Source organism: Oncorhynchus masou, chromosome 10, assembly GCF_036934945.1.
Source record: "Oncorhynchus masou masou isolate Uvic2021 chromosome 10, UVic_Omas_1.1, whole genome shotgun sequence".
Taxonomy (NCBI): Eukaryota; Metazoa; Chordata; class Actinopteri; order Salmoniformes; family Salmonidae; genus Oncorhynchus; species Oncorhynchus masou.
This window is the reverse complement of record NC_088221.1, coordinates 13,500,986-13,519,938: the sequence shown is the minus strand read 5'-3', so window position 1 is coordinate 13,519,938 and position 18,953 is coordinate 13,500,986. Positions and strand designations below refer to the sequence as shown.

Here is an 18,953-nt window from a genome sequence, read left to right as displayed (position 1 = left end):
ATCTCTCAAATGAAAACAGTCTGGATCAGAGAGTACTATTCCCAAGCTAATCTGTAGCTGAAATTAGAACAGGATACAACTCCCCCATAAGAAACCTAATTCGAAACAGGCAAAAATATACAAAAATACAGTTCCAATTTCCAATACAGTTGGGAGCGAGTGAAATGTACCTTATCCGCAGAGATTTCCACATTTTCAATCTCCAAAATAAAGGTATGTTACTGATGATAAATCTAAGCATTTGCTTGAGGTGTAGAAAATATTTCAGCAACGACCTTAAGCAGACAGAGCCTTGATCTGAAACCACACCAGTGGCCTAGTTGTATCGAGAAGCCAACAGCATACTCGCCAGCACATCTTATACTAAAGGCTACATCAAAGCACAGAGCACTCAAAACAAAGAGTAGACACCACACAGATGAGTCCCAGATGTGAGGCCAGAGTGACCACTTAAAGGATTTCTATCCTCTTTGCTAAATCTTCACAAAACAAAGACTCCAGATACAACGGCCCGGGCTGCTTTGAAGACGGCTGCACACGCCCACAGCTGTTGAAACCATGTTCTCAACACGGAGAGGGAAGGGGGCAGAGGAAGAGGACCGACAATTTGACCCTGTGTATACACACGCCCCCATTAACAACCAATCGGGTGCTGACAAGCTCCGTCGTTGTGAAGACCACCATCCTGACAGAAGCTGATCAAATAAAGAGGGAGAGATGGAAGGCTGAAGAGGGATACAGGGAAACAAACAAACCCTTTACCCTCCACCACCCTGTGTCACTCAAACACACAGGACCCACATGGAGATAGAATACAGTGCAAACACTGAGTGGTCTTGTTTTTTCCTCTCTTTTCGACAAGCTGTTTTTCAAGGATAACAACCGCAAGGCAGCGTGACATGTTTAGTGGGAAAAGCTGAAAGCTACCGAAATTGTGGTTGAAAGCTAAAAGGATTGTGGATCCTCAGGCGCTGTGTCAGATGTTCAGCAGTGACACAAGAACAGCTAAAGCAAGACAGGAAACCTCACTTTCAGAAGACGTCCACCGAGACTGAACCAGTCCCAGCCTGGGATGAACACGGCAGAGAAACGGCGGGGAAACAGTACATGCTCATAGCACTTCACTGGTAAATGTAAGTGTAGGGCTGTATGTATTGCAGTAATAGTAGTACTGTAAGCCTAAAAGTGAGAGAGGTGAGGTGAGGTGCGGTTGGAGGCAGTGGTAGTGCTTACCAGGGGATCTCTTGCTGGAGCGCAAGGGCATCATGTAGGACTGACGAGGCAGCAGGGGAGATGAGGGCAGGGACATGGACACCCCCTTGGCCAGGCTCAGTCTGAACACATCCTCTGGGACATAGGGCTGGTGGAGGCTGCCAGGCTCATGGATTTGGTGTGCACCTCTGCCTGGCGGGCACCTTCGCTGGGCACTGTGGAGATCACCCGCTGAGGAGAGAGGATGGAGGACACTGTTAAGGACATCCTTCGGCAAACTGGATTATAGAAGCGAAGCTTTTACACATCAAATACTTCAAACCTTTCAAAATCTCCATGGGGCCAAAAACCGATTTGAGATCAGATATTGCCAGACTTGTGGACTCTGAATGTCTAATGTACTTGAAGGCTTTCAGACAGCAGAACGAACCTATCCTCCCAGGGAGGCTTTCCCCTAATGCTGTGTTCCGCACAGTCAGATGCGGTTGGTGGAGAGCTGCTCCTGGACACACTATGAAATCAAACAGACAGTTTCAGATGTCTTTAGGATACCAAGATAAGTCCAGATCCAGAGAGTGATCATGATCATTGGTACTCCAGGACAGAATCAGATACACACATCCTGAGTGAATGGAGCCACATGCCGTGTGGTTTAACCTGAGGTCATGGGCCCACGCTGTTTCATCTAACACCACGTGGCTCAGGATGTGGCACAACACCCAGTTTGCAGCATAAATAAAAGTGGCGTCATTGACCACAGAGCCGAGATGACCTGCGTGACTCATTGACCAATCCCCCGCTGCTGAAGAGGGTGATCCAAAAACCTTTGGACAAACCCACTTGAGCAAATATTAGCCATTACTGTTTTGGCTCAGTAAATTCATTGTACAGCTCATGTGTAAGGAATGAATAATGATCCAGAACTAATGTCTTCAATTCAGTGGTTCAGGGTGGAGCAGCTTGACAAGCAAAATGCTAAAACATGCCGTTATTGATGCAATAGGTTACTCCAAAACAGGGTACAGTATCTACACTGTGCACAGAGCTGAACTCTGTGGGATCCAGCTAACAGTGGATAACCTAACTTGTGGGAAAGTGCCCTTTCAGGTCTCCTCTGAGTGCATTAAGTCTGATAAGCCATTCTAGAAACTCACTACCCTGTAGGCTAATCCCTGAAAACATGGGACGCAGTGATAGCTTCAGAGAGTACTGTATGGAGCCCTCATGTTCCCATGTTGCTCCCAAATCTTTGTGAGAAAATAAGGGCCACTTCCCATTTATCACGGACTCCTCAGCTCAAGAAGCATTCCTTCTTGAAAAGAAAACACAAGAACCTGTTCTGCAAGTTCATGGCCTCAGCTATAGCTTGGAGTCTTTTAGACACAGTGAGCACTTAGGCCAAAGCTGTTTCTTCCAAACAGGTCCCTGGAGTGCTTGCTGGGGATGACCTGGCTCAAGACCTGCTAATGATTCCGATTTAGTAGCCCGGAGTTCTAGATGGAAAACACATACCCTTTACCAAGAGCCAACATCGAATGGAAAGACCATTCTCAAAAGTCATCTCTTCTGTTGAATCGAAATGTTGCCCTCTCAGGCTCTCATCTAACCAACCACGCATTAAAATGTCTGAATGATGAACCTCTAATAGTACTGCTGCTCATGCGTCAAGAGACAGGGTAGGCTGGATCATAATCACAGATGTGGGGAGCCACAGTCTTGCCCATTAGGCTTGGCTCTGCATGGCTCTGTTCTAAGGACCATGCCAGCCTCTTGTTTGGGACCCTTTTCCATGGTTTGTGTCCCAATGGCACCCTATTCCCTACACAGTACACTACTTTGACCAGAACCCAATAGACCCTGGTCAAAAGTAGTGCAATGTATAGGGAATAGGTTGCCATTTGGGATGAAGCCCATGACGCCAGTCTGGACCGTGAGGCTGAAACAATGGGAGAGAAGCAAGACGCTAGTGGTCTGCTGCTTTTAGCCAGCCAGCCAGCCAGCGCTCGGTTCCTAAGGGGAAATTAGTGTTGGCTGCTGGGAATAATATGCAACAGAGCGCTGTGTTCTCTCTGGGGCCTTGCCACAAAGGACACAAAGCTGTCTTGTGTTTAAAGGGCTCTTAAACAAGTAAGAATGCCAGTAACAGGAACTGGCCCCGGTGCAATGACACCTCCGCAATCTTCCAGGCGCTTGTGAAGTGTATGACCACGCAGCTGAGCTGAGCCCTGTGGTCACCATGACCTGGTCGTGACCTTCTGACCAGAGATCACAATCCATATTCAATAGATTCAACCCACAAAAACAGATCTGTTAGTGGGCTATTATTGAATGGCTAACAAACATGACACATTTGTGAGACTCACTGACCATCCTGGCTGGAAGAACCTCACGCACTTATACTGAATAAATGATCAGCTAGGTTAATTTCTAGACTTGTATTTTATTAGGCTCTGAAGCTGATCAAATGCTAAAGCCGGCAGATCTTATATCAGTAGAGCTACTGGGCTTGTTTAAACAGCCACAACAGAACACTGCCATGGATATAGCAGGCTGCTTCAACCGCACATGAAACCGCACATCCTAGACTAAAGACACTCTAAAGACATTCAGGGACTCATCTCGACCAATTACACCACCCAGAGACAAGGGAAACGCCACACTATGCTTTGGTACGGAAGATCCTGATTCTTTCTGCATCCATTTTCAGGATTTGCCCTCACCACCTAATCTAGCCTATAGGCTATGTTCACCACTACTAGACTAGACTATTACTGAAACAATGTCTGTTACTTTACAAAGGGAAAAAAATGCTTCACTGAAGACAATGTGAGTTGGGAATAGACAAAAAAGGTTTTTGTTAAGGCCATTGAATTATGAAGATGAGCGCAAGCACAGGCCAGGCGATCAGAGGTCAAGCAGTTTGAGCGGGACCTCCTCCGTCGCTAAGCTAGTTGTTTGCAGTAACAAATGACCACACAGCTTCACCATGGTGTCAGGGTGTTATACAACAGGGTTGGGGGGGGGTTCAGATAGAGAGAGAACCCATCCATTCATGACAAATCCAAAACAGCTCAGAGTTACAAGGGCAATTAACACAGACACTACTACCGTATTACAATACCACTTTTGAGAAGTAGCCATCAAAGAGGAGGGTTGTACTTCACTAGGGGGCTCTGGGAGGGAGGGAGGGAGGGAGGGAGGGAGGGAGGGAGGGAGGGAGGGAGGGAGGGAGGGAGGGAGGAGGGAGGGAGGGAGGGAGGGAGGGAGGGAGGGAGGGAGGGAGGGAGGGAGGGAGGGAGGGGACTTTTATCACAGTGCTCAAGTTATACAGGGTGCCAATGGTGACTTCAGTTTGTCCTGTTTGCCAGTAAATGATGTAGGCCTAAATTCCTACACAATTCTCAGTCTCACATTTCAAGAGCAAGACCTGTTTACAATGACAATATCCTCATTGTCACCGTATCTTTTTCGCTCATAAAACTAAATACCAGTCCTTGACTGAATGTCAGATCATAAAACCCCCTTTTCGAGCGAGCTCATTTGTGCAGCGCTGCTAGACAGTGGGCGCTACTTTTCAGCCATATTGCATGCTAAAGACATTATGACAAAGTTGTAATTAGGGCTGATGCTTTTGAAAACAAGAGGCGCCACAAAAAAAAGCTGGCATTAAAACAGTTGCTGGCTGGACAGGCTGCTGGCTGTGTGTTCTGGTCGCTGCACTGCCATCTGAACCAGAGCTAAAAACCCAGAGGGAAACAGTAACGTAAACTCACCATGGGCTATTTCAGTTGCTTTTCCTCAAGTCCTGGCCCAGGCAAGGCCTGCAATTTCAGCCCAAGCTGTGGTCCAAGGAAATCAACCCATTCTAATTATAAAGCCCTGCACCAAGACGATGTAAAAATGATTACAGTCCTTTTCATTCTCGTTTCTCCCTAATCAAAGAGGACCAAGGCCAATGAGGACCTGCCCTACCCATAAAAATATAATAATGATAATAATTCAAGTAATTGATTAAAGATTTAAGTGTAAATCAATTACTCAACTGGAAGGGTTTTAGGCAAATTCATAACTGCCTGTAGACATAGACTAGAACAGGGTGAGGGTAAAATGTGGCAATTTGCATTATGCATTTAAAAGGGTGATAAAAGAGGAGTTAAAATATGGTGCCTTCAGAAAGTAGTCACACCCCTTGACTTTCTCCACACTTTGTTGCGTTTTACAGACAGAATTTAAAAAATGGATTACGTGTATATATTGTGTCACTGGCCGACACACGATACCTCATAATGTCAAAGTGGAATTGCGTTTTCTAAAATGTTTACAAATTAATTAAAAATAAAAAGCTGAAATGTCTTGAGTCAATAAGTATTCAACCCTTTATTATGGCAAGCCTAAATAAGACGGACTCACTCTGTGTGCAATAATAGTGTTTAACATGATTTTTGAATGACTGCCTTATCTCTGTAACTCACACATACAATTATCTGTAAGGTCCCTCAATCGAGCAGTACATTTCAAACTCAGGTTCAACAACAAAGACCAGGATGATTTTCCAATGCCTCGCAAAGGGGACCTATTGGGAAATGGGTAAAACAAAAATTAGGCAGACATTGAATATCCCTTTGAGCATGGTGAAGTTATTAATTACACTTTGGATGGTGTATCAATAAACCCAGTCACTACAAAGATACAGGCGTTCTTCTTAACTCAGTTACCGGAGAGGAAGGAAACCACTCAGGGATTTCACCATGAGGACAATGGTGACTTTAAAACAGTTACAGAGTTTAATGGCTGTGATAGAAACTGTGGATGGATCAACAACATAGTAGTTACTCCACAATACTAACATAACTGACAGAATGAAAAGAAGGAAGCTTCTACAGAATAAAAAAATGCAAAAACATGCATCCTGTTTGCAACAAGGAACTAAAGTAATATTGCAGACAATGTGGCAAAGCAATTAACTTTGTCCTAAATACAAAGTGTTATGTTTGGGGCAAATCCAATACAACACCTTACTGAGTACCAGTCTCCATATTTTCAAGCATAGTGGTGACCGCATCATGTTATGGGTATGCTTGTAATTGTTAAGGACTGGGGAGTTTTTCAGGATAAAAAAAATAAACGAAACGGAGCTAAGTACAGGCAAAATTCCAGAGGAAAACCTGGTTCAGTCTGCTTCCCACTAGACACTGGGAGATGAATTCACCTTTCAGCAGGACAATAACCTAAAACACAAGGCCAAATCTACACTGGAGTTGCTTACCAAGAAGACAGTGAATATAGCTGAGTGTCTGAGTAACAGTTTTGACGTAAATCTGCTAGAAAATCTATGGCAAGACCTGAAAATCATTGTCAAGCAATGATCAACAACCAATTAAACAGAGCTTGAAGGATTTTTTAAAGAATAATAGGCAAATTTGCCGATGGTCAGATAGAGCTCCAGAGGTCCTTTGTGGAGATGAGAGATCCTTCCAGAAGGACAACCATCTCACCAACATTCCACCAATCAGGCCTTTAAGGTAGAATGGCCAGGTGGAAGCCACTCCTCAGCAAAAGGCACATGACAGCCCTTTTGGAATTTGCCAAAAGACACCTAAAGACTCTCAGACCATGAGAAAACAAGTTTCTCTGGTCTGATGAAATCAAGATTAAATTACTTGGCCTAAATGCCAAGTCTGGAGGAAACCTGGCACCATCCCTACAGTGAAGCATTGGTGATGGCAGCCTGCCTCATGCTGTAGGGATCCTTTTCAGCGGCAGGGACTGGGAGACTAGTCAGGATCAAGGGAAAGATGAACAGAGCAAAGTACAGAGACATCCTTGATGAAAACCTGCTCCAGAGCACTCAGGACCTCAGACTGGGGCAAATGTTCACCTTCCAACAGGACAATGACCCTGAACACACAGCCAAGACAACGCAGTTGTGGCTTCGGGACAAGTCTCTAAATGTCCTTGAGTGACCCAGCCAGAGCCCGGACTTTAACCCGATCGAACGGGGGGGATTTAATCAATTTTAGAATAAGGCTCAAATCTGGGAAAAGTCAAAGGTGTCTGAATACCTTCCGAATACACTGTAAGTCAATGGGTTTGAATACTTTCTGAAGGCACTGTATATACGTCTAACTATAAAGTGACTACAGGGGCCTTTTATTGAATCTGAATGTCAAATATGATCAAGTTAACTTAAGTTATTAGAACACAGACAAATTAGCAAATCATTATGCCGCAGTACACAAAGTATTGATTTCATATTGATATCCAAAGCAAATGTTTGTTTCATGCAGGGTAGTCTATATTCAGTCCGTCTGGCAATGTAACCAACCACACAAAATAAAAGTCAACCACAGTGAATTTAAACCGATTCCTTTTTCATGCATGGTTTATGAGGCCCATTTTCCTCCTGCTGCCATTTGAGGTGATGTTTGGTAGCACAGCTGAATACTTCAAAATGTCTTTCAGGGTGTAATTTTGGATTGTGTCACCCGCCTTTCAGAGAAAATCTGTGCACTGGAATGTTATCTGTCACTCTCAGTGAAGAAATCCAAAGCCCCCCCTCCCACCAGCAGTGTACTTGCTCGACCGACCCTCAGTTGCAATACCCTCTAAACAAAGGAGATGTAACCTTGAGCAGGGATGAGCTTATGCCAGACAAAAATACGCTTACAATTCAAATCGTGATACTTGGACTGCCACAGAAGCTCAGACTTACAGTACATTCCTTATGGGCTTTTGCTTGTTTACATGAAGAAAATCATATTCATAATTTGTCTCGCCATACAATTGGCCTGATATTTTCATTGTGTGTGTGTGTAGGTGTGTGTGTGTGTGTGTGTGTGTGTGTGTCTGTGTGTGTGTGTGTGTGTGTGTGTGTGTGCGCGTGTGCGCGTGTGTGTGTGCGTGTGTGTAGGTGTGTATGTGTGTGTGTGTGTGTGTGTGTGGTGTGTGTGTGTATGTGTGTGTGCACTAACCTCTATTAGTTTCTCACCAGTTAATTTGATGAAACACTGAGAGAAAATGAAGAAAGGCTATAATGAATGCAGATTCTTTTTGTCAACACACAAAGCCACATGACCATAGGACATTACACCAATGGGGAATTCTCACGCTAGACTGCGTGCCAATGAGGCTTCCCAGTGTACTTCCGAGACCAGGGTGACAGTCTCACAAAAGCTGTCAAGGTTAACACACAGGCAGCCCACAGAGACAGAGAGAGAAAACCTGAGGGGGAAAGATACAAATGAAGTGGGTGATAGGGGTAGTTAGTATACATCAGCTTGTACATGATAAAATAGCAATGAGTTTTAACCAAGTGTACTAAATGAGTCTTCTTTATCTTTAAGTAAGTCCAGTATGGCTGCCTGTCTGAGTGACTGCCATATCAGCAACCTCTCCTGTCTAGACTCATCTCTAGACTCATCTCTAGGGGAAATCATGCAGCCAATCTGGGACTCCTGGAGGGAAATATATTTTCTCCCCTACAAGACCCCTTTGGTCAGCCAGCTGTAGTCACGGCAACAGTCAAAACATCACGCAAGCTGGCAAAATACCCAATTCAGAGAGGACCGATTGAGTTAGTTCGTGAGTTAGTCCAGGATAATAATACAATTCCACACATTCCACAAGCTTCAGAGTATGTTGGCTACTTGGATACACATTCCTCAAAAACGCATTTCACCTGTGTGATAACATCAGTCACATAGAGGAATTAATCTCCACACGGCAGCCCAATTTCTGTCTGTGACACTAAAGAGGATCAAGAGAATATGCAATCACAGTTCATCATCTCTTCCTTCTCAAAAGGCTTCATCTTTCAAATTTATTACGCTCTCTTGTTTATGAAGAATGCCAAAATGCTATTTCCACACAAAGCATCCTCCAGACTAAAATCCACTGACAGTATTTCCTCAATGTTCAGTTTTCTGAATATCAATAGCCTGTCAGAGACGAGACCCACTGGCAGTGTTAAAAAACATCTGTGTTGAAGATAATTCATTGAGTCATCTCTGCTGGTGGTCCCTGGGGAAAGAAACTCATGCTGACTGTCTTTTAGCTGCAGCATGTCACTGAAACTCCCCAAAAGTTTCTGAGGTGAACAAATGAGCTGGTGAAACCAGAGGCTGAAGCCGTGCTGCAGGCAATCAGGCAGGCAGACTGCAGAATCATCCCGCAGTAAAACATCTGATGCTCTGTAGTGGCCTGTGCACTGGGATGTCGTCACCAGCCTCCCCTGAGTTACAGGGATAGGGGGAGGGGAATGATGGGAGAGGGTGGAGGCGGTGGGCAGCCAGCAACCATGACATTTCCCATTCCTCTTCATAAATGGTCAATTGAAGCAGGTATGGGAAACATATCTGGGCCAGACAATGTCTTTCCCACATGGTTTATTTCAAGCTGGTTTCAAGCAGAGAGGCAAGAAAGGGCATTGGAAGCGTGGGGAAAATACACGATGTGCCAGCTGATACTGCATAAAGCTGACAGAAGCCCAGGGAAGGTTTTAATTAAACCATCATAATCTCTATAGGAGAAGATATGAATACCAATGAGGTGCCAAGCAACACAATGAGATAGAGAGAGCTCTCCCACAGAGCAGCACAGGTGTGCCATTCAAACCAGTAGGTTGATCTCAAAAACACACATGAGAATCACACATGTATCATAAGGACTTAACAAGTCTGTCAGGGCTAAGAAAAGGGAGCTGGCAGGGGGGTGATGTGAGGATACATGTCTCTAACTACATTTATCTCTCTCGAGGTCAACATTCAGAACACTGTTCCAGTTTTAAGAAACTACAGGAGAGCATGACCTTACTCCCATCACTCAGAAGTGAAGAAAAATTATTATCCACAAAGCATGTCCCTGTTTTACCTGAGGACAACATGTCATCACAGCAAATATTTTCATACCTAGTTTACCAGGTGCTAAAGGGGTCAAAGACAAGCAGATGTGGGCCTAATGATAATTTGTGGGGTCACAAATACATATGTTACAAAGGCAATGGCAGCAGTGTGATTAGAGAGAAGAATAGAAAGAGAAGAACATCCTGACAGCTCTTTCTCAACAACATACTGAGTAGTGATGGGATGATACACACTACCGTTCAAAAGTTTGGGGTCACTTAGAAATGTCCTTGTTTTTGAAGGAGAAGCACATTTTTTTGGCAATTAAAATAGCATCAAATTGATCAGAAATACAGTGTAGACATTGTTAATGTAAATGACTATTGTAGCTGGAAACGGCTGATTTTTTTATGGAATATCTACATAGGGGTACAGAGGCCCATTATCAGCAACCATCACTCCTGTGTTCCAATGGCACGTTGTGTTAGCTAATCCAAGTTTATAATTTTAAAAGGCTAATTGATCTTTGGAAAACCCTTTTGCAATTATGTTATCACAGCTGAAAACGGTTGTGCTGATTAAAGAAGCAATGAAACTGGCCTTCTTTAGACTAGTTGAGTATCTGGAGCATCAGCATTTGTGGGTTCGATTAAGGCTCAAAACGTCCAGAAACAAATAACTTTATTCTGAAACTCGTCAGGACCCATGCCAAATTGCCAAGTAACTGAGGATCTCGCACAACGCTGCATACTACTCCCTTCACAGAACAGAGCAAACTGTCTCTAACCAGTATAGAAAGAGGAGTGGGAGGCCCGGGTGCACAACAAACCAAGAGGACAAGAACATTAGAGTGTCTAGATTGAGAAACAGACTCCTCACAAGTCCTCAACTGGTAGCTTCATTAAATAGTACAGCAAAACACCAGTATCAACGTCAACATTGAAGAGGCAACTCCGGGATTCTGATCTTCAAAAAAATATGGATAAGAATAAGAAATAAAAGTAACAAGTAATTAAAGAGCAGCAGTAAAATAACAATAGTGAGACTATATACATGCATCCTCTTCAACCGATCTCTGCCCGCACCCGCCCGCCCGTCTAGCATTACTACTCTGGACGGTTCTGACTTAGAATATGTGGACAACTACAAATACCTAGGTGTCTGGTTAGACTGTAAACTCTCCTTCCAGACTCACATTAAGCATCTCCAATCCAAAATTAAACCTAGAATCGGCTTCCTATTTCGCAAGAAAGCATCCTTCTTGCAGTTCCTATGGCTTTCACTGGATGTCAACAGTCTTTAGAAATTGTTTGAGGTTATTCCTTTGTGTAATGAAGAAGTACAGCCATCTTGAACCAGGGTCACTTGAAGTGTACTGTTAGATAGAGGTGCGTGACCAGAAAGCATGCTTCAGTTTGTTTTCTTCCTGTATTGAACACAGATCATCCGATCTTCGATTTTATCGATTATTTACGTTAAAAAATACCTAAAGTTGTATTACAAAAGTAGTTTGAAATGTTTTGGCAAAGTTTACAGGTAACTTTTGAGATATTTTGTTGTGATGTTGAGCAAGTTGGAACCGGTGTTTTTCTGGATCAAACGCGCCAAATAAATGGACATTATGGATATATATCGACAGAATTAATCGAACAAAAGGACCACTTGTGATGTTTATGGGACATATTGGAGTGCCAACAAAAGAAGCTTGTCAACGGTAAGGCATGAATTATATTTTTTATTTCTGCGTTTTGTGTCGCGCCTGCAGGGTTGAAATATGGTTTCTCTCTTTGTTTACGGAGGTGCTATCCTCAGATAATAGCATTGTTTGCTTTTGCCAAAAAGCCTTTTTGAAATCTGACATGCTGGCTGGATTCACAACAAGTGTAGCTTTAATTTGTTATCTTGCATGTGTGATTTAATGAAAGTTTGATTTTTATAGTCATTTATTTGAATTTGACGCTCTGCATTTTCCCTGGCTTTTGGCCAGGTGGGACGTTAGCATCCCACATATCCCAGAGAGGTTAAAGGGGAAAAAAGGATTCTGCCAGTCCGTGGGGAGTAATCGCAGTCCTGATGTCCAGAAGTTATTTTCGATCACAAGAGACGGTAGCGGCAACATTATGTACAAAATAAGTTTAAAAAATAAGTTGCAAACAAAAAAACACAATCGGTTGGGGGCACGTAAAACGTCTGTCTTCTTCTCCGGCGCCATTTTAGTAGATATCGTATCGGCACCAAAGTATTGTGATAATATCGTATCGTGAGGTCCCTGGCAATTCCCAGCCCTAATACTGAGATAGCCTACAAACACCGTTGGCAGGTGTCTGCATTCTACTGGTGGGTGGTGAGATTTATGAAGTTCAACCAAGAGAGGGCACAACCTTCACATTAAAAGCCTGGCATTAACTAGTTTCATTGATCTACAAAGGCCCAATGTTCTTGTCTGATCCAAGTTTTTTTAATACATTTTTGCAGATTCACTGAAAACAGCCCCAGTTTGAGTTAAGGGAGGGAGTTATTGATATTCATACTGGCAGCATTGTGAGTGTGATTACCAGTCACATAGGAAATCCTCATCTGGCCACATTAATTGGTGACAGTAAGTGAGCTGCTTGCTGCTGCAGCATGTTTCCTTCTAAAACTCCTCAGTGAGGCATGGAGACAGTCACCTGACCAAAGCAGTCACACTCCAACTACTCTAGTGTCTAGTAACGTTACACAGTGGAGAGGAACATCCAAGAAGACCCTTTACAACAAAGCCTTACCTAGGCCTACATTGTACCCGATTGCTTTCTTCACATGGTTCACATGATGTGGCTAACTGCATGGCTGTCCTCTCCTTACCCCAGTATGTAGCATTCAGTACTGAAACACTGTTCGGTACTGGTACTGTGTGTGGCTGGCCCAACCAGAAGAGAGAGGTATGGTTTTTCTTACTGTAATCAATCATGTGGTGGCTCTGAACAGACCTTTGTGGGTTGTGATGCCTAGGGAGCTGGGTAACCCGGGTTTACCATACAACACAACCCCTTTAGGAGTAGACAAGAGAAAGGGGGCCTGACTGTAGGGGTCTCGCCACCTACACTCACTGTTCCGTTGTCCACATCAACCTTGGATTTCTGAAGCTCTTCTGAAGGTTCCACATTTTTCATAGCGGCGGTTTCCTGCTTCTTCTACCGTATTCATAAACCAGCTCTGGGGTCTGAATGAACGTGTTTTCCATGCAGGGAGCTTCGCAGTGTGTGTGCGGCCGTAGAGAGCAGAGGTTAACGACAGATTGTGATTGCCATTAACATAGGTCATTAGGCAGTCCTTCTTGTGGGGCAGGTGAGGTCATGAGAATATCACTGACCACAAGACAAATGGAAGTCTCAGCTCAGGGCCCTTTCAATAGAGTTAAATGGATGTGGCCGTGGTACAAAGCCTGTCCATCCACCCCCTTCTGCACAGCCTAATCCCAAAAGCAAACAACAGGAGCCAGGGGAATCTTAACGCTTTGTGTCGGGCTAGAAAACCTGTCTTGATGTTGAACCTTTGTGAGTTCATAATACATGCCGATGGTCGCTTCTGTTTCCTTAATTCAGCAAGGAGGATTTCTGTTTTTATATATAAATAATCTATTAATGGATTGATGACGAACAACGATCCATTAATGATTAATCAGTTTTCTTTTGAGAGCTTTGACAGATGGACCACTGAATGACAGGACAGCACCCAGTGACATTCCACTGCTTTCAACCAGATTCACTACCTTCCTACATGTTGATGTTGTCTGCTCATCTACTGTTGATCCTGCTCCAGTGGCCATCGGTGCTGAAGCTGGAGGAGGTGGAATGTGCCAGAGTAGCTGCTATTTCCTTATAAAGAAAACCAGCCTGGGAGGGGAGGCCATTTTAAGGATGAGGAAAAGGGAGGTGAATGTGAAGTGGGAGCCGGGCGGCGCTCCTTGCAGAAAGTATTATCCTCCTCTTCCCTTTGAGGCCAGGCACAAAGGGGGGCGAGGTCATTAGTTCAGCCGGGTCCCAAACGTTCCTATGCTGGGCGATGGACCAGTGTATTCATCTGCTCACGCAATCACAAAGAGCATTTCTCTGTCCCATTCAGTCCTGCCACAGAGCAGTGCAGAGCAGAGAGAGAGGGGCCCGGGGCAACATTCTACGCAGAGGCCTCCACGGACTCCCACACACACACTTTACAGAGTCACCAGCTCTCTCTGTGACTTGAAGGGATAAGTCTCTCAGGATAGAGGCCTCAGCTGCAGCCGTAAAACACTGCATACTATACTGGCTCAGATAAACCGATACAGACTTGGAAAGGAGGGATTATAAAACATATTTACTCACATTTAGTCAGAGGCTTATGTACTGTACACTAAATCATTCCTCATGTGCTGAGTCTAAACATGTCAGAAGAGCCAGAGAAACACCAAATTAGGTGCACAAACACACAACGTCTAAGGGAGTTTGGAAGATGCCATGAGAGATAAAAACCGAAGGAAATCAGACTAAAGGAATGTGTCTGTCTCCCCAGTCAGGTCACAGTATAACAAGAAAAAGCCTGTGGCCCACTGACCACTCCAGCCAATGAACTGCCATAACAGCCACCATCGGCCTTCAAAAGCCTTCCAAAAACCCTGGCGCTGCTAACTGATACGACCTTTCCCCCCCTTTGAAGCACCAAGAGAATTCATCAGCACTCAGAGCCAGGAAAAAACCAAGATAACACTTTGCAGCCTGTGTGCTGTTGTATTTCAGTATGACATCACTCTGTTCCCAGCCAATTCTGATGCATTAGTTTTTTCTATCCCTCACTACACCAGCCCTTCCAAGGTTATGGACACTGGTGCAAAGCGCTGGGGAGCAGGGAGGGGAAATTAAGTGTTTCACCAGACGGTGCCTCTGGCAGCTAGAGGGCTGCTGGGAGCCTGGAGGGCCCACTCCGGATTCGTCACGGCACAGCAGCCACTGTTCAGGAAGCAGGGTGTAATATCTGACCCTGTGCCAATTATCACACCGCAAGGAGCGGATATGGCAACAACAGGCCTAAAGTCTAGGAAATAGAAGTTAAATAAATCAGTTTCACAGCTTCCCTGCCTTGACATAGACTGGTGACATTACAGCATTGGGACAGAGACACAGTGAGACATCCTCTAGATCTGCATAATGTGTACATAATGGAATGAATGGAATTCCATGACCTTTACAATTCAAGTCCCACACAATGTAAGTGGTGCAGGAATCCAAAGTGAATGATGCACTTCATGATGTGACTTAAATGCCAATTGCCTGCTAAATCAATATTTTTGCATTACCTGACATTAATGCTTTTATGACCACAATAAAGATTCAATACGCAGAAATCGCTCAGCAATTTCCTGCTTGCTAAAATTCTAGTAGTTCGCCTATTTTCCGTTTATGTGTAGAGAAGCATTGTACCATCTAACCCGGGGTGAAATATATTTTCAATAACCAAAAATATTGTACTTTCAGCTGTTTGAAGCTGGTGTACAAAACCGAAAGCAAAAAAATCTAAACCTGAGAATGGGAAATAGTGTACATAGAACAGATCTAACACATCTTAGATCTGCTTTCAATTAGAAGGACAGATCTATAACTATGATTTCTATGCAAATTTTGTTCGGTTTCCCAAAAAGTTGTATATTTCAGCTATAAGGGAGCATATTGGAGTGGAAATCTAGCCTAATTGCTCTGAAAGAGATTAGTCAAATTATATGTGTTTCAAATCCTCAGAGCTCCGCATCATATGATGTGAGGTGGAAATGTAACGCTTGTTGTTTGAAGGCTTCTACAAACACAAACCAGCGTGACTGGCCGAGCGGGTTTAATGATTTCCCATTGCGCCCATATTTCGCTTTTCAGGAGACATGAAGAGACAGGGTGGGCCTCATGTGGGCACACCTGAGGTCTGGTTTGAGGACTTTCTAAACTAAGGCTATGTGTGCATGTGTGAGTGTGTGTGACTGTGTGTTTATTTGTGTGTGTTTGTCATGTGGTTTGAGCTACGCCCTGCTAATCGTTGCCTGCTGGCTGTGGAGTACTTTGATACTGGTATAGGTCAGGAGCTAGCTTCAATGGTTACCTTAGTAACTCCTTTACTTTCCTACCATCCAGCATGTAAAATCGCACCTCCACTGTCTGGGCCTGACCATTTAGACAAACACAATAACAAAGAAAGGCACCAACCAGTGTTCCAGCAAGGCTTTTAATTCATTGAATTAGACTCAGTAATAGGAGTGGGCAAAGCAGAATAGCAAAACATCCTCAGAGTTGTGAGTGGAACTGAGGTCTTGTTGATCATTGTAATGGCATAAACTGTACTACAAAACACATTGTGCCCTGACAATGGTAAACCAAAAGGTAATTTAGTCTAGATGACTTTTAATCTAAGCAAACTGGAACACATTGTTCACACAGGAAACTAAAAGAGGATGACAAAGGGGTTTGTTATTATGGTTAAAGTGCTAGGATATTATGGTTTTAAAATATAAAAAGCCAGTTGATTGTGGCGGCGGAAAATGTTCATTGCGGTCATTCAATCCATGAAGGGGAGTGTGTTAGTGTGTGTCTGTGTGTGAGGGTGTGAGTGTGTGTGTTAGGGTTGGGCGAAATTACCATAGTATCGTCTATCCACAATGTTTGACAGCTATCGTCGATGGTGAGGACTTTGTGATGTGACAGATGATGGTTTTGCCTATTTGAACTTCACTGGTGTTGTGCAGTAGCGTAAATAATGTAGTCAGGCAGCCATGGTGACATTCAGAGTAATCTGCCTGTTCCTATTTGCTATAGTCTATTTCAATAAATACCCTATGTCAGGGGTAGGCAACCCTGGTCCTGGAGTAATGTAGGCACATCATATTTTTGATTTAACCGACCTGGAAGACCAGGGGCCTCATGTATAAATCAAAACCTGTGCGTAAACCACGCATGGGATCATTTCCACGTAAAGTGTGAGATTTATCAAGGTGAACGTTTGGTTAAGAGTGTACGTAAATGTATGATTCTAAAATGAGTGGTAGAAAAAAGTTTGCAACCATTTCCCTGTTTGACCGCTAGGTTTTAGGGGTATTATGAAGCCTAAATTGTGAGGCTCTATTGGATTTGCCCCAAACACAACACTTTGCCTTCAACACCATAGTACCCTCCAAGCTCATCATTTAGCTCGGGGCCCTGATTCTGAACCCCACCTCGTGCAACTGGGTCCTGGACTTCCTGACGGGCCACTCCCAGGTGGTGAAGGTAGGAAACAACACCTCCACTTCGCTGATCCTCAACACAGGGACCCCACAAGGGCGCATGCTCAGCACCCTCCTGTACTCCCTGTTCACCCATGACTGCGTGGCCACGCATGCCTCCAACTCAATCATCAAGTTTGCAGACAACACAACAGTACTAGGCCTGATTACCGACAATGACGAGACAGCCTACAGGGAGGAGGTGAGGGCCATGGTGGAGTGGGGCCAGGGAAAAAAAAATTCTCTCAACGTCAACAAAACGAACAAGCTGATCGTGGACTTGAGGAAATAGCCACATCGATAGGACCACAGTGGAGAAGGTGGAAAGCTACAAGTTCCTTGGTGTACACATCATGGACAATCTGAAACGGTCCACCCACACAGTGTGGTGAAGAATGCGCAACAGCGCCTCTTCAACTTCAGGACGATGAAGAAATTCAGCTTGGCCCCTAAAATCTCCAAAACTTCTACAGATGCACAATTGAGAGCATCCTGTCGGGCTGTATCACCACCTGGTATGGAAACTGCACCGCCCGCAACAGCAGGGATCTCCAGAGGGTGGTACGGTCTGCCCAACGCATCACCAGGGGCACACTGTCTGCCCTCCAGGGACATCTATAGCACCCGATGTCACAGGAAGGCCAAAAAGATCATCAAGGACATCAACCACCCGAGCCACAGCCTGCCCCCACCCCACCCCACCTCAGTACAGGTGCATCAAAGCTGGGACCGAGAGAGTGAAAAACAGCTTCTATCTCAAGGCCATTAGACTGTTAAATAGCCATCACTAGCCGGCTACGCAACCCTGCACCTTAGAGGCTGCTGCCCTACATACATAGACATGAAATTACTGGCCACTTTAATAATGGAACACTAATCACTTTAATAATGTTTAAATATTGCTATAAAACCAAAGCCGGACGACGCTGGGCCAATTGTGCGCCGCCCTGTGGGACTCCCAATCACAGCCAGATGTGATGGCACTCCAGAAACAGACTTACCTATGTTATATAGGTCTACAGAATGCAAGAGAGGAATGTAGGCTTCCACCAAATCAACGCAAAATGTCCAGTTAGAAAATATTGTTTCTATCTATCTCTCTCTGTCTCTGTTTCTCTCACTTTGTCGGATGCATTGGCCTTATAGCCTAAACATATATTATGTCTGTCTAGCTGTTGTAAAAAAAAAGTAGGCTATATTCCCTTATCTCTCCATTCAATATAAATTTTACTTTGGGCTAGGCTACACTTTTATCGTTTTATGCATGTATGCTTTCTCTCCCGATGAAACAATAACAGAGTTCAATCTCAAAAAGTTGTTTAAACAGCCTAAAACCTATAGCGCTATCACCTGCGCTTAGATTTACCATTGCGCTAGAGCCCTACAAGTGTGAAAACATTTGATCACTGCTATTTCCTGATAGTTGCTAGTTGATAATACAATCTAGTGTTAGAATGTACCAGAGGCCACCAAAATAGAGCGATACAATCGTACATCACAATGTTTTATGAGTACATGATCACGGAAGATCAAAGGTTGACATCACCCAACCCTGTGTGTGGGTGGGTGTCCTCCTTCCTGTTTCACATGTATCACCTGTGGTCTAGACTTCCTGCTGTGGCTGCCTGAATATGTTGGCCAGAAGA

General features: G+C 44.2%; 1 protein-coding gene across 4 annotated transcripts in view; it reads right to left on the bottom strand.

Annotated features, from left to right (window-relative positions):
• LOC135547173 (protein TANC1-like) overlaps window positions 1-18,953 on the bottom strand; it is a 185,044-nt gene that overhangs the window by 115,748 nt on the left and 50,343 nt on the right. For all 4 annotated transcript variants that reach the window (XM_064975908.1, XM_064975910.1, XM_064975909.1 and 1 more), the window contains exon 3: window positions 1,234-1,443. In XM_064975908.1, the coding sequence (XP_064831980.1) occupies window positions 1,234-1,443 (210 nt within the window). The remainder of the gene's footprint in view (window positions 1-1,233; window positions 1,444-18,953) is intronic.